The 22,150-nt window shown below is 33.0% G+C and overlaps 1 protein-coding gene across 8 annotated transcripts in view; it reads left to right on the forward strand.

Annotated features, from left to right (window-relative positions):
- Positions 1-22,150, forward strand: part of LOC149409872 (uncharacterized) — a 188,642-nt gene that overhangs the window by 26,408 nt on the left and 140,084 nt on the right. Inside the window, exon 1 of one of the 8 annotated variants that reach the window (XM_089649247.1) lies at positions 13,306-13,437. The exons of the other annotated variants lie outside the window; for them this stretch is intronic. Within the exon in view, the coding sequence (XP_089505373.1) occupies positions 13,429-13,437 (9 nt within the window). The 5' untranslated portion in view covers positions 13,306-13,428. Of the gene's footprint in view, positions 1-13,305; positions 13,438-22,150 lie in introns of those variants that run through there. 8 annotated transcript variants of the gene reach the window in all.

A 22,150-nucleotide genomic window follows, 5' to 3' on the forward strand; every position in this document is an offset into this window, starting at 1 on the left:
TTATTTATTTTACATTTACTTCTATTTTCAAAGTAAAATAAGCAAGATTATTTTTTAGTAATTAGCATTAAGGCGATGCCATACGTAGTAATGCAAAATCATGTGTTTTTGGTTTGAAAATTTGGTCGCCTAGAAATGTTTCAGATGCTTTAATTAAATACCGCGAGTAGAATACATCTTGGCCTTTGAAATAATCGAGCATTTTTTATATAACTCTTTTTATAAGCCCAGAAAAAAATAGTGTATAAGGCCTATGAAAACTGCTTTAAAGTTCAAAATCTTCTACTTACGAACCCATTTTAAGTTATGGTTTTATTGTATAATGTGGAAAATTAAATTATTCATAAAATGATCGAAAAACATTTAAATATTTGTGCCTGAACATCCACAAAATAAAATAAAAGGCAAATTTTGGCCATGTTTTTTTCTTGCATAAATCAAAACAGGCGGATGGTGTTAAGCGGGTATTTAAACCTTATCGCCATCTACGTAAGAGTTGTTATTGATAGCGGCTCAATTTAAAATATTACACGACATAGTGCATCGCCTTAAGTCACAAATAATTGCCAAACTTGTCTCTAAAATCGTGAAAACTCGATTTCTTTAACTGCTCATATTTTAATAATTAAAAGCACAAATAAATAAAGTAGCACTTACCCGTACTAGATTTTTGCTACACCCTTTTGATTAAAACATAATTATTTAGTTTGGTTGGGTATTTTGGCCTCAAATTAAGTGTTTTGTATGGAAAGGCTGCGCAACCGTTCCCCTGATTTCATAAATACATTATACACAAGTTAGGGAGTTCCAAAGAAAGTTTTTGTAAAGCTGTTGAGGAAATATCTTCTAAGAGATACATTTTTGGATACTATGTATTGTGTATACGATGTATTGTAAGGAGTTCATTCCTAATTTAGTGGTGTAAGTAGATGACGATAAATTTATTTAATTTTGTGATCATATTTTATGCTTGTATAGTGTCATAATTAAAGTATGGTTTGGTGTTGGTTTGTGAGGAGTGCATAATTATTTGTAGAATGGCGGTTGTGACGTTATATCATATAAGTAATATATTCAATTATTTGTCATACTTTTTGACTTTGATCTTCGCGCGATTACTGATTAGGTACAAATTACTCCCCGAACAATATACAGGGTGTATCGGCACGTACCCGACAAACTTTAACCAGCTATTCCTTAGCACATTTGGAGTAAAAAATGTTATGGGCACTTTGCTGTCCGGTAACATTTTTTTTTCATAAAAAATTTACTATTCATATTTTCACCACATGTCACCAATGTTTTATCCTTTGTCAAAGTTTGAAAACCCATCTGGCAATATTGTGTTCGAGTTTCGTTGAATAATGTACGAACGTACCTACGTTGGCGCGCTTTTACAATCACAACGAAATGGCACGGCACTATTCGTCTCATTTTTAACTATTATTATTTAGTAAGTACGAAAGAGCGAGGACACTTTTTGACACACTTGCTAATAACAGCTGCTGAACACGAGATACAATGCAAATGACAGTGACGGAGTGTGGATTTTTTATTTATACTTTGTTTTTAATGGAAAAAAAATGTTAGCGGACAGCAAAGCGCCCATAACATTTTTTACTCCAAATGTGCTGAGGAATAGCTGGTTAAGGTTTGTCGGGTACTTGCCGATACACCCTGTATTTGTAACCTAGATAGTGCCTCGGATATTCGTATCCGATTTTTATTTATATTTGACACCTTTTGACTTTTTTACAAATCTAGAATGAATATTCCATTAATGGAGGACTGAACGCAGTTGGCGCTAACAAAAAATTGTCCAAAGAAGCGAAGCTAGCAGTCCACAATGGATTGCTGGTACCTACCCTGATGTACGGAAGTGAGGCATGAAACTGGCAGAGAAAGGATGAAAGTAGACTGAATGTTGTAGAAATGAGATCTCTGAGGCGTATGTGTGGTAGAACCATGTACGATCGTCTGAGAAATGTGGAGATTCGCAAAGAGTGCATGGTTGATGTAAGCGTAATGAGTAAGATCAAGAAAGGGCTGCTTAGATGGTTTGGGCATGTAGAGCGAAGAAACGAGTGTACAGATCAGTGTTGCCAACTCAACTACTTCAAAATATGCTAGAATGAGGGGAAAAATATGCCAGAAAAATGCTAAATTACTTTAAAAAATGAAAAAAAAAGCTAACATAAATTTAACTTAGAAATAAAATCAGTGAAATAAAATATCAATATCTTCATCTTCATCTTCTTCTTCTTCATTAACAGCAGCTGATGTGGAAGGCTGAGAGACGGAGTCGTAACTTTCTTTGGTCCCAATGCAGCGTAGTACTTCGTCAGGAACAGTGTAAGAATAACAGCACTTTCCTGCTCTCTTTAGGCCAAATCTCACGTACAAAATAACATTCAGGGTTCTCATCGCCAAACGATTTCGGAGTTTTGTTTTGACCAGACTCATTTGGCTAAATACACGTTCAATGTCCGCATTTGAATGCGGCAATGTTAAAATAGACATTGCAAACTGACATAAATCACCGAAGGGGTTATTATTAGCTGCATCTTTATATTTCATGACTTCATTCCAAAACTCTACAGTGGAAGTCAAGGATTCCCATTTAATGTGAACTATGTTTCTCCATTGAGACACAAGTTTTTCAATCGTAGGTTCATTTAGTCGGAACTCTTGGGCTATTTTTACAACGGATGGTTTTCCTACTTTTAAAGTATCTTGGACTGAAAACATGGATATCATCTGAAGGGTTTCCATATAAAGTGGTAATCTCGAACGTAGTTCTGTCACAAGTTTCAGTGTGAAGTTAGTACAACGTTGACGTAAATGGCTTACAACATCAGGCTCAAGATTATACTCTTGTATTTTATTCTCAAAAGCATATCCCAATATCCTTTTTATTGGTTAAAAAATTGGTTTTTATTATTTTAATGTTTCTGTAAAAATAAGCCAAAAAAATATGCTATATGCTAAAAGCATAATAGTTATGCTAAATATGGAGTAATTATGCCAAATTTAGCATATAATATGCTAACTTGGCAACACTGGTACAGATGCAAATGTGAATGGTAGCAGAAGTCGGTCCGAGGAAGACATGGCAACATCAAGTGAATCAGATACTTGAGTCGGGCCATGTCAAGATTCATAATAATAATAGAGTATGTATGAGATGATGTATGAATGTGAATGAGACAAGGAGTGTGTGCCAAGACCGAGTTATTTGGCGGTCCGTCCTCTCTGCCTACCCCTGCGGGGAAACAGTGTGATCGTTAGTTAGTTAGATTATAATGAAAATTCAATACATTTTGAATACCCTTTAAAGGTTTTATGAAAAAAATTTTGACATTTTGAAGAGTGTATAAATGAATAAATCTAAACGAAACATGAAACAGAACAAGACAAAGAAAATAAAAAAGGTAACGGAAATAAATAAAAGGTAATGAGGATCGAACCCAGGATCTCTGCCTTTCCAGGAAAACGCTTTAACACTATGCTATTGAGACCTAATTACTTTCCGTCATTTTTCTCAATCTCGTAATTCAATCTAAGAATTACCAATAATATATTTTTTTTTTTTATTTTTTTTATTTTTTTATTTAGTTACTATATTACATTTTTTTAAACATTTTTATAAGAATTATATATATTTATATGATTAATTGATATAGATTTTTATAGTCCTCCTCACTAGGAGATCCTGTGCTGAGGGGGACTAGGTTTTGAATAATTTTTCAGCGACTTCTATGGTTCGACTTCATGTTTTGGGTAAGGGTTTCCAGAAACTTCTACGACGATGTTTTAAATATGCTAGTAAGTTCTTTTTCCGGTAATTCCTTAAGCCAAGATTTAATGTTCTTAATGCAGTTGTTTTTTGTTTTGATTTGTTTGATACTAAGTGGGAGTTTGTTATATACCTTTACTGCTAAAAATTCAGAGCTTCTTTGTCCAAAGGTAGAGTTACACTTTGGTATAGTTAGTATCTCTGTTTGTTTGGCTCTGGTATTATGAGTATGTGAGGTGTTTTCCTGAGAATTATTTTTGAGGTGTTGTACCAAAATGTTTTTGGCATAGATTTTCTGTATGCTTGGAACGTCAAATTGTTTAAAAATTTCTGTTGTTGATGTCCTTATGGGAACCTTTAGTATGGTCTTTATGATGCAATTCTGAGTTACCTTCAGCTGTTTTATATGTTTTGATACTGCTGAGCCCCATCCTATTATTCCATATTCCAATTTGGAGTGGCATAAAGCATAGTAAACTCTCTTTAAATCCCTAGCTGACAAAATGTTCCGTAATTTTTTGAAGAAGTAGATGAGTTTAGTTAACTTTTTTGAAGTTCGATCAATGTGTGAATCCCAGTGTAGTTTATCGTCAATTTCAATACCAAGATATTTTATGCTTTTGGTTTGAGTTATAATCGAGCAGGAACATTGAGGAAATTTTTTTTGACATACATGTAGTTTGAGTATATGCTCATTCATTGGTTGTCCTCTTTTGTTTTTGGAGAAAATTAAATATTTGGTTTTATTCACATTTAATGTAAGGGAGTTTGCTTTAAGCCAGTTTTGAAGAACAGTTAGGCCATGTTCAGCCTCCTTATATGTGCTTGTCCAATCTTGTTCATGGAATAAAATTACAGTGTCATCTGCAAAGCTCATTATGTTTCCTTTGATGGGAAGATTCATAAGGTCATTTATGTAAATTAGAAATAGTATAGGTCCTAATACGCTTCCCTGGGGGACACCGTACTTAATTGGTAGAGTTTTGCTCCTTCTTTTACCAATTTGTACAAATTGTTCTCTTCCCGTTAAGTAACTTCTAAGTAGGTTTAGGGTTGTTTCGGTTATTCCATTTTTTTTTAGTTTTAAATACAGTATTTCGTGGTCAATGGTATCGAAAGCTTTTTGAAGATCAATGAAAACTGCTAGGCATTTTTTGCCTTCATCCAATTTTCTAATAATTGTATTTGTTACATTAGCTATAGCGTCACCAGTACCCAGGTTTTCCCTAAAACCATACTGCGTAGATGATAATATTTTATTAGAATCCAAAAATGTAAGCATTTGTTTTTTTATAACTTTTTCTAATATTTTTGATAGTGTAGTTAAAATACTAATTGGTCGATAGTTTGATACATCATTTTTGGGACCGTTTTTATATATTGGAATGATCGTAGCAATTTTAAGACAAGCAGGAAAAATACCATTTGATATTGACAGATTTATAAGATACGTCAGTGGGTGGATTAACTCATTTTGTAGATATTTAATTGATTTGCTTGATATCAGTTCATTTCCCGATGAAGTATTTATATTTAGGGAGGCTATAATATTTCTTATTTCATCACTTGTTATCTTGACAATATTGAGGCTGTTTTCTTGATTTACATCGTCAATCCTCACTGTATTTTCGATAGTACTAATTGAATTTTGTTTAATTTTATTTGCTAAGTTTGAGCCTATATTGCAAAAATAGTTGTTTATAAAGTCAAGAATGATATGCTTTATTAATTCTCTTTTTTTTCTCAATTTCGATTGAATATAAGGTAAAGTGGTTGTGGCCATGCCCCTCACTGTAGGGAATTTGCGTGTCGAGAGATAAAAAAATATATCTAAAAATTTTCTTTATGATGATCACTTTGTCTTTCTTCCGCAATAAAAAATATTTTTACCTGTTTTTCAACAAAGGTATTTTAAAGTGTGTTCGTGTTTGTGACAGCCCATGGAAATGGACAGGGAATAGTCATTGTTTTACCGAACTGATTTAATATTCTTTGAAGCAGTGTGATGATGGCACCCTCAATTGGGGTATATTATGAGGCTGAACGAATGGGGAGGGGATGTGGTAAGGATGGCGAGGAAATACCCAGCTGGTCAGATCTGGTCACCAAACAAAGCTTAAATCGTTTCGATTTTGAATAGTGGTCTTTGACACTGAGTATCTGTACCTACTCTCAGTATGATTTTTACAAAAAAAAAATCTGTTTCGTTTTATTTTAATAATAGCTGACGCGTACCCGGAGTTGCTCGGGTGATGAATGTTATGGAATCAAGTTTTTAAGTTGTGAATTGTAGTAAAATTGAAAACTGAGTGCATTTTTAATGTGGAAATAATGTTATCGTAACAATTGTAAAAACTTACCTTGTAAAAGGATTTGTTTAAATTCGTCGACGTTGAGGTATATGTTGTTAGCTTTCCAGCAATTGTGTAATTTGTCAATGTTTGACTGGTTGGTTGGATATTTATTTCTATATTTTGATGTCACCGGCAAAAATCAGAAATTCTACATCGTCGAATCAACAAATAATGTAATTTATGAATACAAGGAATAGAATGCGGCCGAGATGGCTTCCTTGCGGTAGACCACGAGTGGCATAAAAAAAATGATTTGGAATGCTTCATTTTGACGAATAGGATTCCGTTAGACAAGTAAATTGAGAACCAATCCAACAACCAATGCATACAGCTTTCTGAACAACTTAGCTTATGGGATACTGTGTCGAAAGCTTTTGAAAAGTCTGTATAGATACTGTCAACTTGTTTTTTGTTGGTAAAAGGGATAGAGTTATGGTAAAGTAGCAATTGACCTTCCAGTAACGAATCCGTATTGGTTTTTAAAGTTTTTATTATTATTACAAGTTATTGAAAAAATTATGAGTGTGCTGATTGTATATAGGATGGTAGTTTTTATGCTTGTGTCACTTTTTTCATAACAATCGTGTTGTTACTGCTTTCGGCCTCCTAAACTTCTACATTTCACTTTTACGTCGTACATTCTCCGTACCCTTTCTTTCTTTGTGACATACGCCGCATTTTACCACATTTAAGTATTTGATTATTTTGATCGTGCCATGTCTTCTTTGGGTGTCCCTGTCTTTGTCTACCATTCAATTATGTATACCACATTGTCACTTTTATAAAACTACATTATATTAGACTCCGTATCTCCAGTATTCCAGTGCAGAGATAATTCGTTCTCGTACGTTCCTACCATCTACATTTCTACCAAAATTTCTACTAAATCTAAACACTCCTGACACCAATCAGAAGAAATGATATTTTCATTTAAATCGATCCAGCCATTTGTATATAGGAGACAAGCAAAGAAACATACATAAATATTTTGCTTAGAAAATGTGATGTATGGTAATAAGTTGGGTATTCAAGCGATAGATGGCACTAGTCAGAAAGCTTACTCCAGAGTCCGACAGATGTCGCTAGAGTCTAGCAATTGCCTGTGGGGTATCCTTGTCAGACTTCAAGCTTCTAGAAATAGAGAATTACCAACCCTCGGGTAATGAACAGTGTAGCTAAATTTAGACTTATTTATTGTAACGTGAATACACGCAATTATTGTAAAGAGCCTTTTACTTTATGAAGAGTTCACTAAATCTAACACACTAAATCTGCAAGTAAAGGCAGAGATATAACAGAAAATTAAATATAAACTGATAGATATCCTACTATGAGGTTGTCTCCTGCAACGAAATTTCATGTTATTTACGAATGTATCATATTAATTAGAGAACAATATCGAAGATATAAGCTGTAAAACGTTGATATTAGCGGCCGATGTCCCGTGACGTCACGGGACATGCCCGGCGGTACTGCAGTACTGAATAAATTGTACTGAATCGCATCTCGTATGACGTCACGAGTCACCATTGCATACATTATACCAATATTTACTTTGAAAGCTCACACCTTCGACATTTTTAGAGATATCGAAAAACTAATTTTAATATCGTTATTATTTTTTTAAATACAACCCATTTTCATCATTTTTTTTAAAAAACAAAGTTTTTTACTGAAATACATTAATTTTAAAAAGTCTTTTAAAACATGAAAAAAAAATGGTTTTACTTAGGGTTGAACCTTCCTACCCAGGAATTGAATTTGAGAACTCTACTAATGTCGCCAAATGCCGATCGGGTTGGACCGACATTTATTTCGTATATTCACTGCTGTAATATCTTCCAATTTCAGAGAAATGTGGGAAATGTCCGCATTGTAAGTTAATTTGTTGATTTCCACTTCCAAGATTCATTTATTCCCGAAACCAAAAAAATCAAATACCTATATGTATTTAAAAATGAAATTAAATTAACATTATTATTTTGTAAAGCCAAGAGTACAAATTATTGATTTTCCGCTCTCCCTATTGATACCTAAAACAAATAAAAAAATAATCTCATACCAATATTTGAAAAAAGGTCTTAAAATAAAATAATTAATAGTCCTATGGACGTATCGATTGAGAACCCCTGTTTCATAGAAGAGGAAATGACCCAAGTTCAATCGAAAGCGACGCTAACCGGAATTAATAAAATATATAGGGTTTTCCAATAAGAGGTGTTATTTTGAATAGCCCGCTATTTCGGTAGATGTTACTTTTGAAGCTGTAATTTTTTGACATTTTGACAAGTTGAACGATACACGCTTCAACAACGCAATGAAATTATCAAGATTCACTTGAGTGAATCAAATGAAAATCATCTTGACTGATAAGGCCCATTTCCACCTCGGTGGCTTCGTCAACAAGCAAAATTGTCGCATCTGGGGCTCGGAAAACCCAAGAGTTATTGTTGAAAAGCCTCTCTATCCTCAACGTGTGACTGTTTGGTGCGGTTTATGGTCCAGCGGAGTCATTTTTTTATTTACTTTTTCTAAAATGATGCTGGAGCAACAGTTACGGTGAATGGATTGCACTATATAGAGATGATTAATGATTTTTTATGGCCGGAATTGGATGGTATTAATCTGGACAACGTTTACTTTCAACAAAACGGCGCTACGTGCCACACAAGCAACGAAACCATTGATCTTTTACGATTGAATATCAAAATAACACCTCTTATTGGAAAACCCCGTATTAGCTAAAATAATTGACATATCATTTTAGTATTTTACGTATTCCTGGGCAAGTACATGACTTACCATTAATAATTGGGATTTCTATAGTTTAAAAGCCCATAATAAGATAGAAAAATGCTTGGGGTCGTTGAAAGACCCACTTGGTTACAGACGTTTTGTTTGGGATCTTGGCCTGTCAAGAGTTAAAAGTGCGGAAGTAAAAAGTTATCGGATCGCTTTCAAAATTGTTAATTCAATCACATTCTCAGTTAAATTATTGTAAAAATCCACGTGTTTTTGTTTGATTTTATATACGAGTGGCACGATTCTCGCTAGTTTTCAGAACAATTTTTTTTTAAATGGTTTAACAATTTAAACAGCCGCCTTGCAATATTCCCTTTGAGGAAACTTCCTAACCTAATTGTCACCAGAGAAAGACATGGCATGATCAAGTGAGCCAGAATAACAGAAAAACATGTGTGAGACGATGTATGAATGTGAATGAAGTAAGGAGTGTGTTCCAAGACCGAGTTGTGTGGCGGTCTTTCATCTCTGCCTACCCCTGCGTGGCGTGCTGGTAGACAGTTATCTGATTGATAGATTGTCTATGTCGCATATCCGCGCATTTTCGGTTGAAAAACAGTTGTAAAGAAAATAATGTACATAGTTTGGGAACCTTTTTACATTCGTTCAATGTTTACACATAAATTTGCAAACTTAATTTAAAAATAGCAATAAATCTTGACGGTATCGCTATTCACAGCATGGATCCATAACCATAGTCCCGCGAGCGAATATTTAATTTTTTAGAAACAAACAACTTTTACAATACAAAGATAAAATATATGCTAAGTATTTAAGGCGATGCCATACGTAGTAATGCAAAATCATGTGTTTTTGGTTTGAAAATTTGGTCGCCTAGAAATGTTTTAGATGCTTTAATTAAATACTGCGAGTAGAATACATCTTGGCCTTTAAAATAATCGAGTATTTTTTAGATAAGTCTTTTTATAAGTCCACAAAAAAATTATGAAATAAGGCCTATGAAAACTGCTTTAAAGTTCAAAATTTCCTACTTTCGAACCCATTTTCGGTTATGATTTTATTGCATAATGTGGAAAATTAAGTTATTTATAAAATAATCGAAATTTTTTTAAATATTTATGCCTGAACATCCACAAAATAAAATAAAAGGCACTTTTTGGCCATGTTTTTTTCTTGCATAAATCAAAACAGGCGGATGGTGCTAAGCGGGAATTTAAACTCTATCGCCATCTACGTAAGGGTTGTTATTGATAGCGGCTCAATTTAAAATATTACACGACGTAGTGCATCGCCTTAACCGTACGTTTTAATTAGTGTGATATACCGCTGTGAGTATTCAACGGTTTCTCTCCAGAGATACCGTTTATATTTAACACTTAGACTGGGCCCTTGTCTCCAGTTTAGGATACTCTTGGAAGATGGGAATTCTCCAATTAAACACGTTTGTTTTTATGAACGGTGGAACTTTTATTAAGATTGACAATGCAATCTCTGACTAGGTACGTCTAGCTTGAGGAGCGGGGTGTTTTGATCTGCCAGGCCACGCGCCGGGATAGCTCCGCACGCCTTCGACAAACTCGTAATAGACACACCTCTAAGCGCAACACTTCAATTAGCAATAGGTACTCATTTTTCTCAGTTCACATAAAAAAGCTTAGATCTTCTAATAAATCCCAGATTTCGTGATACTTTGACAAGAATTTGGAACTAAAATTATTTCTAACCGGCCCACTACAAAATGTTGAATATCCCTGCTCCATAGCACAAAGCCATGTTTTTATTAAGGTTTTTATACATCTGTCTGCCGCGTTCGTCTATAAATAGTATTTAAATCTGAGTCAGTCGTTTGATGGTGGTAGTATAATATACCTGCAAAGCGTCTATGTGCTGCGTCTATGTGCCATATGGCTACTAGAAGTACTTATATGTACTAGCGACTAGCTACTGCTAGACAGGTACCTCCTAGCACCCCTTGAGCTTGTGGTAACCACAACACAGCACGCGAACTGACCACTCCAGACATAACCCCTTCAGTGCACGAGAGGCTTACTGGTTTTTATGCGTAAGTTATTATTATACTAAAATAAAGTCGCTATCAGCGTCTGTCTGTTTGTGCGCTTAGTTCTTATAAACTACGCATTCGATTTTGATAGCGTTTTCACTATCATTTAGAGAATTTCTTCCGAAAAGTTTATATATATAAAGAATTCATATCATATTTATAGAAAGTAGAGAAATGTCGAGCAAAGCCGGGTAGATATCAGCCAGTAATATCTGCCTTATTCTTGTATTTCTCTTATTTAATAAATCAATATAGAAATTTCTTCTGTAATCATTAGCTCTGCAAGTAGGTACTTAAATACCTACCTACTTCATTAATTAAACGATTTAACATGCAGGCATGTACACTGTACAGGCAGATGAAATGCCAAATGGTCGAGTTATGGCAGGACAGTCAATTATTCTGGTTGCATGACAAAATTACACAGGCGCTAAATTCATTTAAATTGTACTGCCAGAATTACAAATTTTAAAATAAGAAATTATACCATTTGTCAAAAGAAACATAACACTATCTCGATCTCTATAAATTATTTTATCAAGCGATTTTCAGGAAGGTAGGTACCATAATTTATTTGTACTTATAAACGAAAGAAAGAAAATCAATATAAACGCATCTGAAAAAGAATATTTACTTAACCGTAAGCAAAGTTATCCATCTAGTCAAAGTAAGGCACTTAGTCAAAGTTAACCACCTAGTTAAAGTTAGCCATCTAGTTAAAGTTAGCCATATATTTAATGTTAGCCACGTTAATAAAGTTAGCCACCTAATCAAAGTTATCTATCTAGTCAAATTTGACCACCAAGTCAAAGTTAGCGGATCTAGTTAAAGTTAGCCATATAGTTAATGTTATACATTCATTCGAAGCTAGTCATCTAGTCAATGTTAGCCAGTTTAATAAAGTTTGCCACCTAATCAAAGTTATCCATCTAGTCAAAGTTGACCACTAAGTCAAAGTTAGCCATTCAGTCAAAGATAGCCATCTAGTCAATGTTAGCCACGTTAATAACGTTAGCCGCCTAATTAAAGTTATCCATCTAGTCAAAGTTGGCCACCTAGTCAAATTTAGCCATCAAGTTAAAGTTAGCCATTCAGTCAATTTTAGCCATCTAGTCAATGTTAGCCACCTAGATAAAGTCAGCTACCTAGTCAAATTTATCCATCTAGTCAAAGTTGGCCAATTAGACAAAGTTAGCCATCTAGTTAAAGTAAGCCATCTATTCAAAGTTAGCCGTTTAGTCAAATTTAGCCATCTAGTTACAGTTAGCCATCTAGTCAAAGTTAGCCATTAAGTCAAAGTAAGCCATCTAGTCAATGTTAGTCACCTAGGCAAAGTAAGCCATCTAGTCAATTTTAGTTACCTAGGCAAAGTTAGTCATCTAGTCAAAGTAAGTTTTGCTTGAATAATAAAGTGGATGTAGCAGATTTTCGAAAACGGAAACGAAACAAAGTAACAAATTTACAGACAGGTTTGACAAAATGTCAAACGGTCGAGTGAGAGCAAGATTTCCCTACGCTCAGTCAATAAACATTAATTATTGATAAGTCCATATGAAGTTTTTTTTAATAACAATGTGGTATACAGTAGCGAATTAAGAAATCGGAGACGCCCGAGGATGACATGGCACGATCAAGTGAAACAAAAACTTATAAAAAGTAAACTTTCAATTATTTAGAATCATATTATTTCTAACTTAAAAATGCTCCAGTTTTCAGGTATACTAGAATTCACAACCCCAAAACTTTACCCCAAACCATTCATAATTCCGAGCAACACCGGGTCAGCCAGTTGAATATAAAAAATAATAATGATTAATTTTAGATCACCAAGTCAATAAGTCACCAAGACATCGCGAGTTCAATTCAGTCCTCCATCATTACACAAGCAATATATTTCCACCATGAAGATGATAATATGAGTTTTTCAAATATTGCCAGGTTATTCGCAACCCGGTAATTGTTGTTTGTGTTGTCGTTAAAATTAAAAACATATATTAATTAATAATTGAAGTGTCTAGCTCTGTTGCTGAGAGGGTTAAATCAGACGGTTTATCGCGTTCTACTAGAATTCCCCCATTTCGTTTCCCGATAGCCACCAGAGGGAGATGGCCGATGACACGCCTTTAGCCATTTTCCTTCAGCCTTAAATTTTCTGCGCAAAGTTTCAGTTTTCTACCAAATGTCGGCTCGCGCGCAACACGTACACTAGTTCACACTGTTTCTAGGTTATCTTTGACGTTTCGTTTGCCTGGCAGAAATTACCACGTCCTGTCTGTGTTTTATATATTTTCAATGTATTTCTAATAGTTAATTAATAATAGTTTTTATATTTTACAATGTGGCTGTTTAGTGAATGTTTTTACAGTGGTTTATGATCGTTTTTGGTGTCTGAGGATGTTTGTACAGATCGAAACGTCTGGCCAAAGGAAAACGTGAAGAGTTTGATTGTGAAAATGGAAAATGTGAGTAATTTTCACCCTCTTGTTGATTGTGTGTTTTATGGGTGGGTCCCCAATTTAAATTTCGTCATTTCTTTTCTAGAATGTTGCCTTTTTCATGAATACGACGAATAATTGTGGAATACTTAATTAAAATCACAAATATTATTCAATTGGTATTTTTAAATAAATGTGAGATATTTACTTTTATCTTATTCATTATATATTTTCTGGGTGGGTCCCTAATTAAATTTTCGTAATTTTTTCGTGTCTTTTTTGTGGATACGTGATTTTGATATACGTGTTGAAACTTTCTTTTAAATATAATTGTACCCACCTTATTACGTGTGTTTTATTCAAATTGATATAAACTTGTTCAAATCTTTTACAACTCAATATATAAAATTTTACTATAAATATACAGGAAATAGGGAAATGCTTCATGCACAGATTTTAGTTTTAAAACACTTTGTATCAGTTAGATGATAATGAGAGGTACGTATTTCAATTTCCGGATATGAAAAATGATGCATTTTAGCAGCTTTATCGTTAATACAAATGGATAATCTGACGTATTTTCTTCGAGTGTTTTTTCAAAGTTTTTTTCGTAATTAAATTCAAACTAAAAACTTAAGAACCTATTTTAGGATCGTAGGTTCATATTTTAGGTTAAATAAAAGGAAAAAAAAAACTAACCAATAATCAATAAGAATGGCCGCCATGTGAGGTCGTCAAAATACAGGGTTTTCTAATAAGAGGTGTTATTTTGATATTCAATCGTAAAAGATCAATAGTTTCGTTGCTTGTGTGGCATGTAGCGTCGTCTTGTTGAGAGTAAACGTTGTCCAGATTAATACCATCTAATTCCGGCCATAAAAAATCATAATCATCTCTCAATAGCGCAATCCACTCACAGTAACTGTTGCTCCAGCCTCCTTTTTGAAAAAATAACGCGCCGGACCATAAACCGCACCAAACAGTCACACGTTGAGGATAAAGATGATTGATTTCAATGCGTTGTTTAAGCAAGTATCGTTCCATTTTTAATAATGGCGTAGTTTTTACTTGTCAAATGTCAAAAGATGACAGCCTCAAAAATAACATCTACCAAAATAGCGGGCTATTCAAAATAACACCTCTTATTGGAAAACCCTGTAGTTGTCTTTTATGAAAATTAAATTGAGTCGAAGTGTTATTCACATTATTTCTAAACACTAGCAAAATCACTGTTCGTAAGCATTTTAATTAAATAAAATAATATACTTTGCTTACTCCACTATTTATTAAAATCATCATGTTTCAAAATCAATGGTTTCTTCATCAGGATACAAAGTATGGTTAAAAATAAACCATGCGTTCAGAAGGGTGTCCCGGGTGGCATGGTTTGTTTTTATACAAATCTATAGTATTTATTCCAGACGGATGAAGTTTTGCACAATTGTCTTTCAAAGCTTAAAAAAAAGATAATAATAATCCCTCCTCTAGAAAAAACAGAACAAATAAAGTATCTAGGAATCGTAATTGACCATAACCTTAGATGGATACCTCACATTAAACAAATCACAAATAAACTTCTCAAAACAATACACATTTTCCTAAACATAAGAAACATATATAAAATAAAACAATTGAAAACAATATATTTCGCACTTTGCCAATCAATAATAGAATATGGAATTATTGCTTGGGGAGGAGCAACAAACTCGGCTATCAATTACATAGAAACCGCACAGAAAACGATCTTAAAGGTAATACTAAAAAAACATAGACTGACTGATACAGACCAAATATTCAACAGCTGTGACGTACTAGATATACGCCAATTATACGTTATAACACTACTAAACTACATTTTTGACAAAAAAATAAATTTCAACATACACAAAATAACACTAACAGACCAGTTAGACAAGCGTACAAAGAAAACATAAAAACTCCAACAGTAAATTCAAGCTTTGGACAAAGACACTACCAATACCATGCAATAATAGCTTTCAACAGTTTAAAACTTGAAATTAAAATTGAGGAAAATAAAAATAAATTCACACACAAAATTACAAAATAAATAGAACAAAAAAGACAATATTACCAAAATTTCATAGCATAAAATAAAAATAAAACCTACACGTAACACACAAAACCAATATTTATTTATTTGGAAAAGTTGACAGCAAATCTTTAATTATATAATGATACAATAATAATATTATTAATTATGCCAATTATGAACTTTCCACTGATGAATAGTTAATGGTGTTACAATGGTGTACAATGGCATAGAGATGTTCTCTTAAATTAATTTCTTGTTAAGTTAGAAAATATTAAAAATATTAAAATAAAGGAGGTTGGGGGGGAGGAGGGGGAAATATAGGATAAGGATTAAGAGGCAAAGGACGGGAATATATAGGAATTGAACTTCTAGTTTGAGTTTTGTTGAGTTTTTGTTTTATGTCGCGTAAAGTCGAGTTAAATATGTCAATATGGTTATAATTTAAGTTAAAAGAGTGTGTGGATCTGTAGATAAATGAGTTTTGTTTGGAATTCGTCTTACAATGAGGGAGATTAAAAGTAAGCGACTGTCTGCTGTTGCGATTGGGAACATGGAATAATAGGCGTTGAAGAAGATCAGGACTATCGATTAAATTGTGTGTAATTTTGAATAACATTACCGAATCTGCTATATTTCTTCGGAAAGTTAACGTCTGTATATTGAAGAACTTTGCAGAGTCTTCATTACTGATATGAGATCAAAAAGAGCGGAAATTAAGGTACCTTAAAAATCTATTTTGAACACTTTCAATTCTATTTTTATGTATTGCATAGCCTGGGTTCCACACTTGTGATGCGTATTCAAGGATACTAGGAACGTATGAGAAATACAGTGTTTTGAAAGTAGCAATGTCTTTGAATTGTTTACAGGAACGGATTATGAAACCCAGCATAGAAGATGCGTTAGTGACTACGTGGTCAATATGTTTATTGAAATTCAGTTTACTATCAAGTATAACCCCAAGGTCCTTAATTTCTGATTTGGTAGATAAAGGTTGATGATTAATTGAGTATTCGTGTATAAATATGATTTTGTTTCTAGTAAAGCGTACGATGAAGCATTTGGATATATTTAATTCCAGACAATGGGCATTAACATACGCGTTTAAACGTTGTAAATCCTTTTGCAGCTTGTGACAGTCTTCGATTGATTTTATAGGTGAGAAGATTTTCATGTCATCTGCATATAGGATGGTCTGCGAGTGTAAAAAGCAGTGACCAATATCATTGATATAGATATTAAATAGTAGTATAAACACACATCACTCACAAGCACACAAGATTATTTTCAATGTACCTACTATTTTTTTAATTTTATATATATTATTATGTATTTTTAATTTTAAATGTTTAATTTTTCTCTTTAAATGTATTATGTAGTTTATATTTCATATTATAAAATGAAGGCCTCAGCACGGGCAAGCCACCCAGTAAGGCCTACATTACTGGAAAACTTGAATTGTAAAAAGTATTGTACCAAATAAAAAAAAAAAATAATAAAAAAAGCAGGAAGAAGGTCACTGTTCATATGATATTTTGAAAAATCACCCCCCACTTCCTTTTTCCACCTCAAGCAAAATTTTGATGTAGAATGATGATATTCTGATGAAGAAACCAAACCACTTGTTTTGTAACACGATGGTAAATTTTAAATAAATCTTTTTTTAATTTCGATTTTTCGTGAATGAATTAATGCAAATCTTGGAAATTAATCCATTTCCCGTCATCCGATTTAGCTGAAACTCGGCATATAAACTTGTTGCCGATAACAATGTATTCTATCAAATTTTGGTGGCAATCGAACATACACACGCTGACATTTCTACTAAATGGATAACATTACAAAAGCTGTTAATATTTGAAATAAATGTCGGTCCCACCCAATCGGGTTTTGGTTCAGTTGTTAGCGAGGTTGACTCCAGTCCCTGGGGAGGAACGTTCAAACCAATTTTAATTTTTATAAATCTATTAATAAAAATAAAATAGCCGTAAAAAATAGTTTTTAAGGGTTTATTTTATTATTAAATTATGTTGGTTTGTCATCTCATATAATAAAAAAAATCATTGTAACACTCATAAGTAAAAAAAACAAACTTCCATATGCTATAAATGAAAAGTTTTACTTGCAGTTCAAATATTTTTTTGATTTAAGAAATAAGGTTTGAACTTAGGTATATTTTTTAAATTTTATTCTAGATAAAAGAAAATTACATTTTCACTTTTTGTTTGGTAAATGCGATATGCTAGTTAAAACGTTATAGTGATTTATTTTTAGGGTATTATGCCGTGTTGCCCTTCCTCCTTCTTTAGCCAACGTTTCGTATAGCATTACATTAGGGCACACGTGTGAAAAGGTATAGAAAATAATGTAAATAATAACAAAATATGATATATACCGTTGAAGAAACTGCCAAAATTGAAAACGTGTGAAAATTGAATCTCACTTTTACGCTGTTCACTGTTTGGATTTTGTCATTAATGCTTCTATATTCTTCCAGTAGTTGATTAAAAAATTATAAAGCGATGAGGCAACATAATTATGACAATTTAATTGTTCAATAAGATACTTCCATGAATAATAAACGCCATATAAAGGTGTTTTTGCTCTAGCCGGAAGCAAACCCGTTATGGCTATGGTGGTAAGCAAGCGCGCTAACTACCTATACCTAAAATTAACGATTGGAGTCGCTGAGCGTTTCTAGTTATTATACCGACTACATAGAAGCATCGCGAGACTGGGCTTTCGCGGTCATTGAACAAAGATAAGGGGCCAACGGCAGACATCCGATTTGGCCATAGATTATTTGTAGAAAACATGATTGTGGAAAGAAAAAAAATCGAAAAATTCCATCTAAATCACGCACCGCTTTCGATTTAAGTTCTGGGCACACAATATGATAGTTTTTTTTACAGTAGCTCTGATGAAAGTGTGCAATTGTTTACGTAAATGTCACATTTGACATTCTACGGCTTATCTAAGATTGAGCGGCCGATTTAGCTGGCTTAATTTTGAGCGAAGAATGTTGTACACGGGGAGGATGCGGACCAGCTGATATATCGAGTTATATTTGCTGACGATACTGCACTTGTAGTATCCAATGAAAATCCTATCATAGCTATTCAACAATTGCAAAGTGACTTTAACGAGCTACTTAAATGGGCTCATGATGTTGGTTTAATTATTAATGTTAAAAAAACAAAATGTATGTATGTAAAATCACCAAGCCTGGGAATATGGAATATACCCAAAATAATTGCTCATAATTCTGAATGTATTCATAGAAAAATTGAAAATATTTGCCACTGTGAAACAATTGACTTTACTAACGAATATACTTATCTGGGACTAATAGTAGACAATAAATTTAAATGGGATAAACAAGTGGCTAAAATCTGTAACCAGCTCCGATCTTTTGCAAGTAATTTTTATAAACTGAAATTTGTTTTGCCTCATTGTATTCTTAAAATAATTTATTTTTCTATGGTCGAATCCATACTCAGATATGGCATACGAACTTGGGGACACTCAAGCAATATTTATATTAAATATATACAAAACTTACAAATTGCTATAATAAAAAAAATTGTACCACCGAATATCTACAGACAAAGAAGTAATCTAAAACTACTGTATGGTTCTGAGGGCCTACTTCCAATAAAGGGTCTTCTTTGGTACATTATTATAATGGATAATGAGGGAGATAGCAAATATAAAAAGCAACCGGTGCATAATCACACAACAAGATTCACTGAAAATAAGGGCCTCATTATTCCAAGAGTAACAAATAAGTATGGAAGCCGAACGCTTAAATATTTAATACCAGAGATTTTCAATAAATTTAATAATTATTTTAAACCTCAGAATAATGAGAGACCCTGCCCCAAAAACACTAAGCGTTGGCTAATAAGCGACGAATCAATGTATCTCTGAACTTTATTATTGATGTATTCCTGAACATCTCAACGTACCTGCCTAAATAATTTGTATATAGGTAGGTACTTTGATATATATTATTTTGTGATATTGTTTATTGTATAATTTTGTGTCATACATGTATTAAAAATGTTTATATATATTATTTGTAGAACCTACAGACAAGCCGTCATGTGTGACAGCTTTGTGGGACTGCATAAAACTTGTATCTTTAAAAAATTTATAATAAAAAAAAAAAATAAAAAATAAAAAATTAGAATAGGATTAAGGCGAAACTTAATGCTAAATAACTATGTTGATTAATATTTACAACGAATTAGTGTATATTATGAATACCAAAAAATATGCTTTAGATAAATTGAAGATTTTCCTATCGTTTGCTGAGTAGAATACAAATAAAAAAATAAATTACTCAATAAAATAAATAAATGTAAGCTACTAAAACAAACATTTTTCAATGGAAATGTATGAACGCGCAAAGAAAACAACTTAACTCAACTGAGATTATCTGTGACAGTTTCACTTGATTAACTTTTTTGCTTTCTTAAAAAATTATTTACAAAATAAATAAAAAACAGTTTTGTGCTTGAAACCGAACGTTTCTAGACTCCGTTTGTCAAGCGATTTTAATGCCTATTACCTACAATATAAGGTATACCAAGAATATACACATTTTTGGCTTGTAGCTTCCACTTAAGACTTTTCATTAGCTTCACACAGGAGGCCTTGAGAAAAATAATTATGATTCTTACTGAAATGTAAGAATCTATCAAATACATCCGTTAAATTTTATTTTCTATTTAGACACAATTTAATTACCAAAAACAATATTTTTTCTTACAGTACGTACCTACTTACTGAATAGTTGGAATGAAGTTTTTTTTTTGATAATTTTGCTTAGTAAAAGTGGGTCAAAATGCATAGGTTTATCTATTCATGTAAAGAACAGTGATTTGACAGTTATACAAATCTACAGTTTTTTTACGAGACATTTACGCACTTAACCTTCTTCAAAACAAGAGGAAGGTCACTGTCACTGTGTACATGAGATTCCAAAAAAAACAATCCCTTTCCTTTTTCCCACCCCAGAATTGGGCATTTTCACAGATTTTTAAATCTCGAGAAAAATGTGAAGGAAAATAATTTGATGATGACAGTATTTTTATTTAATTTTTATGTTGATGAATAATTTTTTTACAACGATTTAAAATGTACCATTTTCGATTTGCCGCCAAAACAACGTGTTCATGAATTCACGCCGGGCAGCGTTGGTGACAGCTATCTTGCTAGCCAGTGACAGCTTCTATGTCATAATGACGTTGTAGCCTATTGGAACCGGTTTCAGAGTGTGCGATTTTTAAAATCAATAATTATTAATTAAAATGTAAAAATTACACATTTTAGTACAACGATCAGAATGCGAAAAATATTATTTTAATCTTCCACACATTTTTAACAGCATTTAAAGTTTTTGATAATATCATAATGTTGATTCTGTAGGGTAAATTATAGGTTGTTTACATCTCCCGAAAATAATAACAACATTACTTTTACCTACATTCATGTGAGACTTGTAAGCCTGCGCGCGATACCTCGCGCGGCAAATAATTCATTCTCTCTCCAGCGGTCTAGCCGCCGGTTTAGCCCTAAATCTCCTCTAACGCACGCGATCAGTTTTGTTTCTAAAATTATTTTAACGTGAGTTTTGTTAAAATAAAAACTAAATTGAAAATATCAGAATTCTCATTATTACACACCGAGAGTAATCACGCAACCTTGGATTCTGCGGATTGGAGAACCACAGAATCATTCAGCCAACAGCCCAATTTAAATTGGCGATAATCACAATCCTCCAAATTTTCCGACCCCGACGTGATTATTGATGAAATTGCTAGAGGAAAATTACTGTATGCATCTGATACGAAATACTCGGGACTTCAGCTAATCACCAACATTGTTTATTAAAATTTTATCGTATCGATGGTTCTTGCCTTTTCGTAGATTTTGTATTAAATTTCATGGGGGCACCGTGTGCTGTTCATCCGGCCCTGGTCTTCAATAACTTAGGGCTAATTAATTCCCATTACGTAATCCCGAGACGAGGGGAATGGCTTATTCAATGTGTTATTACATAATTATGTAATAGCTTTGTATCTGTTTTTCGCCGTTGTTTTATACTCAGTGATGTATTTTGTAAAACAAGATTTTTAACACGTCATTGTATGAAATGCACAAAAATGAATTTAGATAGTGCATATTATTTAAGTACTGATTTCGTTATTTTTAGAAAAGATGATTTTGTTCAAAGTTTATGTAGGTTGTCAGAATTCTGATTTTTAGCAATAATGATTCGAGATTTTCACAGCAGTATCGTGATTTATTATTGGCAATGCTGTGGACACATCTGCCATGATGATGGCCACTGTAATGCTGTCCGAAACGTTGGTTAAAGAAGGAGGAAGCGCAATACGGCGTAATAACCTATAAATAAATTACGATAAATGTATAGGTACATTTTCTTGTCTTTTCAGTTGATTTTTGTTATTTTGTTTTTATCGTGTCGAAAACCTGTACCCTGGACTCCCTTTTTCCACGGTGGATTCGTTCCATGCAATACCGTGTAAAAAAACCGTGAATAAAAAATATGTCAAAATTTAAAAAAAATAATGGTGGATAGGTTTCCTTCCATAAAAATAAATTGAAGATATCACAGAAAAATAATTCATTATTGATTATTGTATTTTTATTTTATTA

Source organism: Hesperophylax consimilis, chromosome 29, assembly GCF_061612785.1.
Source record: "Hesperophylax consimilis isolate HC1 chromosome 29, BYU_Hcon_1.0, whole genome shotgun sequence".
NCBI classification, from domain to species: domain Eukaryota; kingdom Metazoa; phylum Arthropoda; class Insecta; order Trichoptera; family Limnephilidae; genus Hesperophylax; species Hesperophylax consimilis.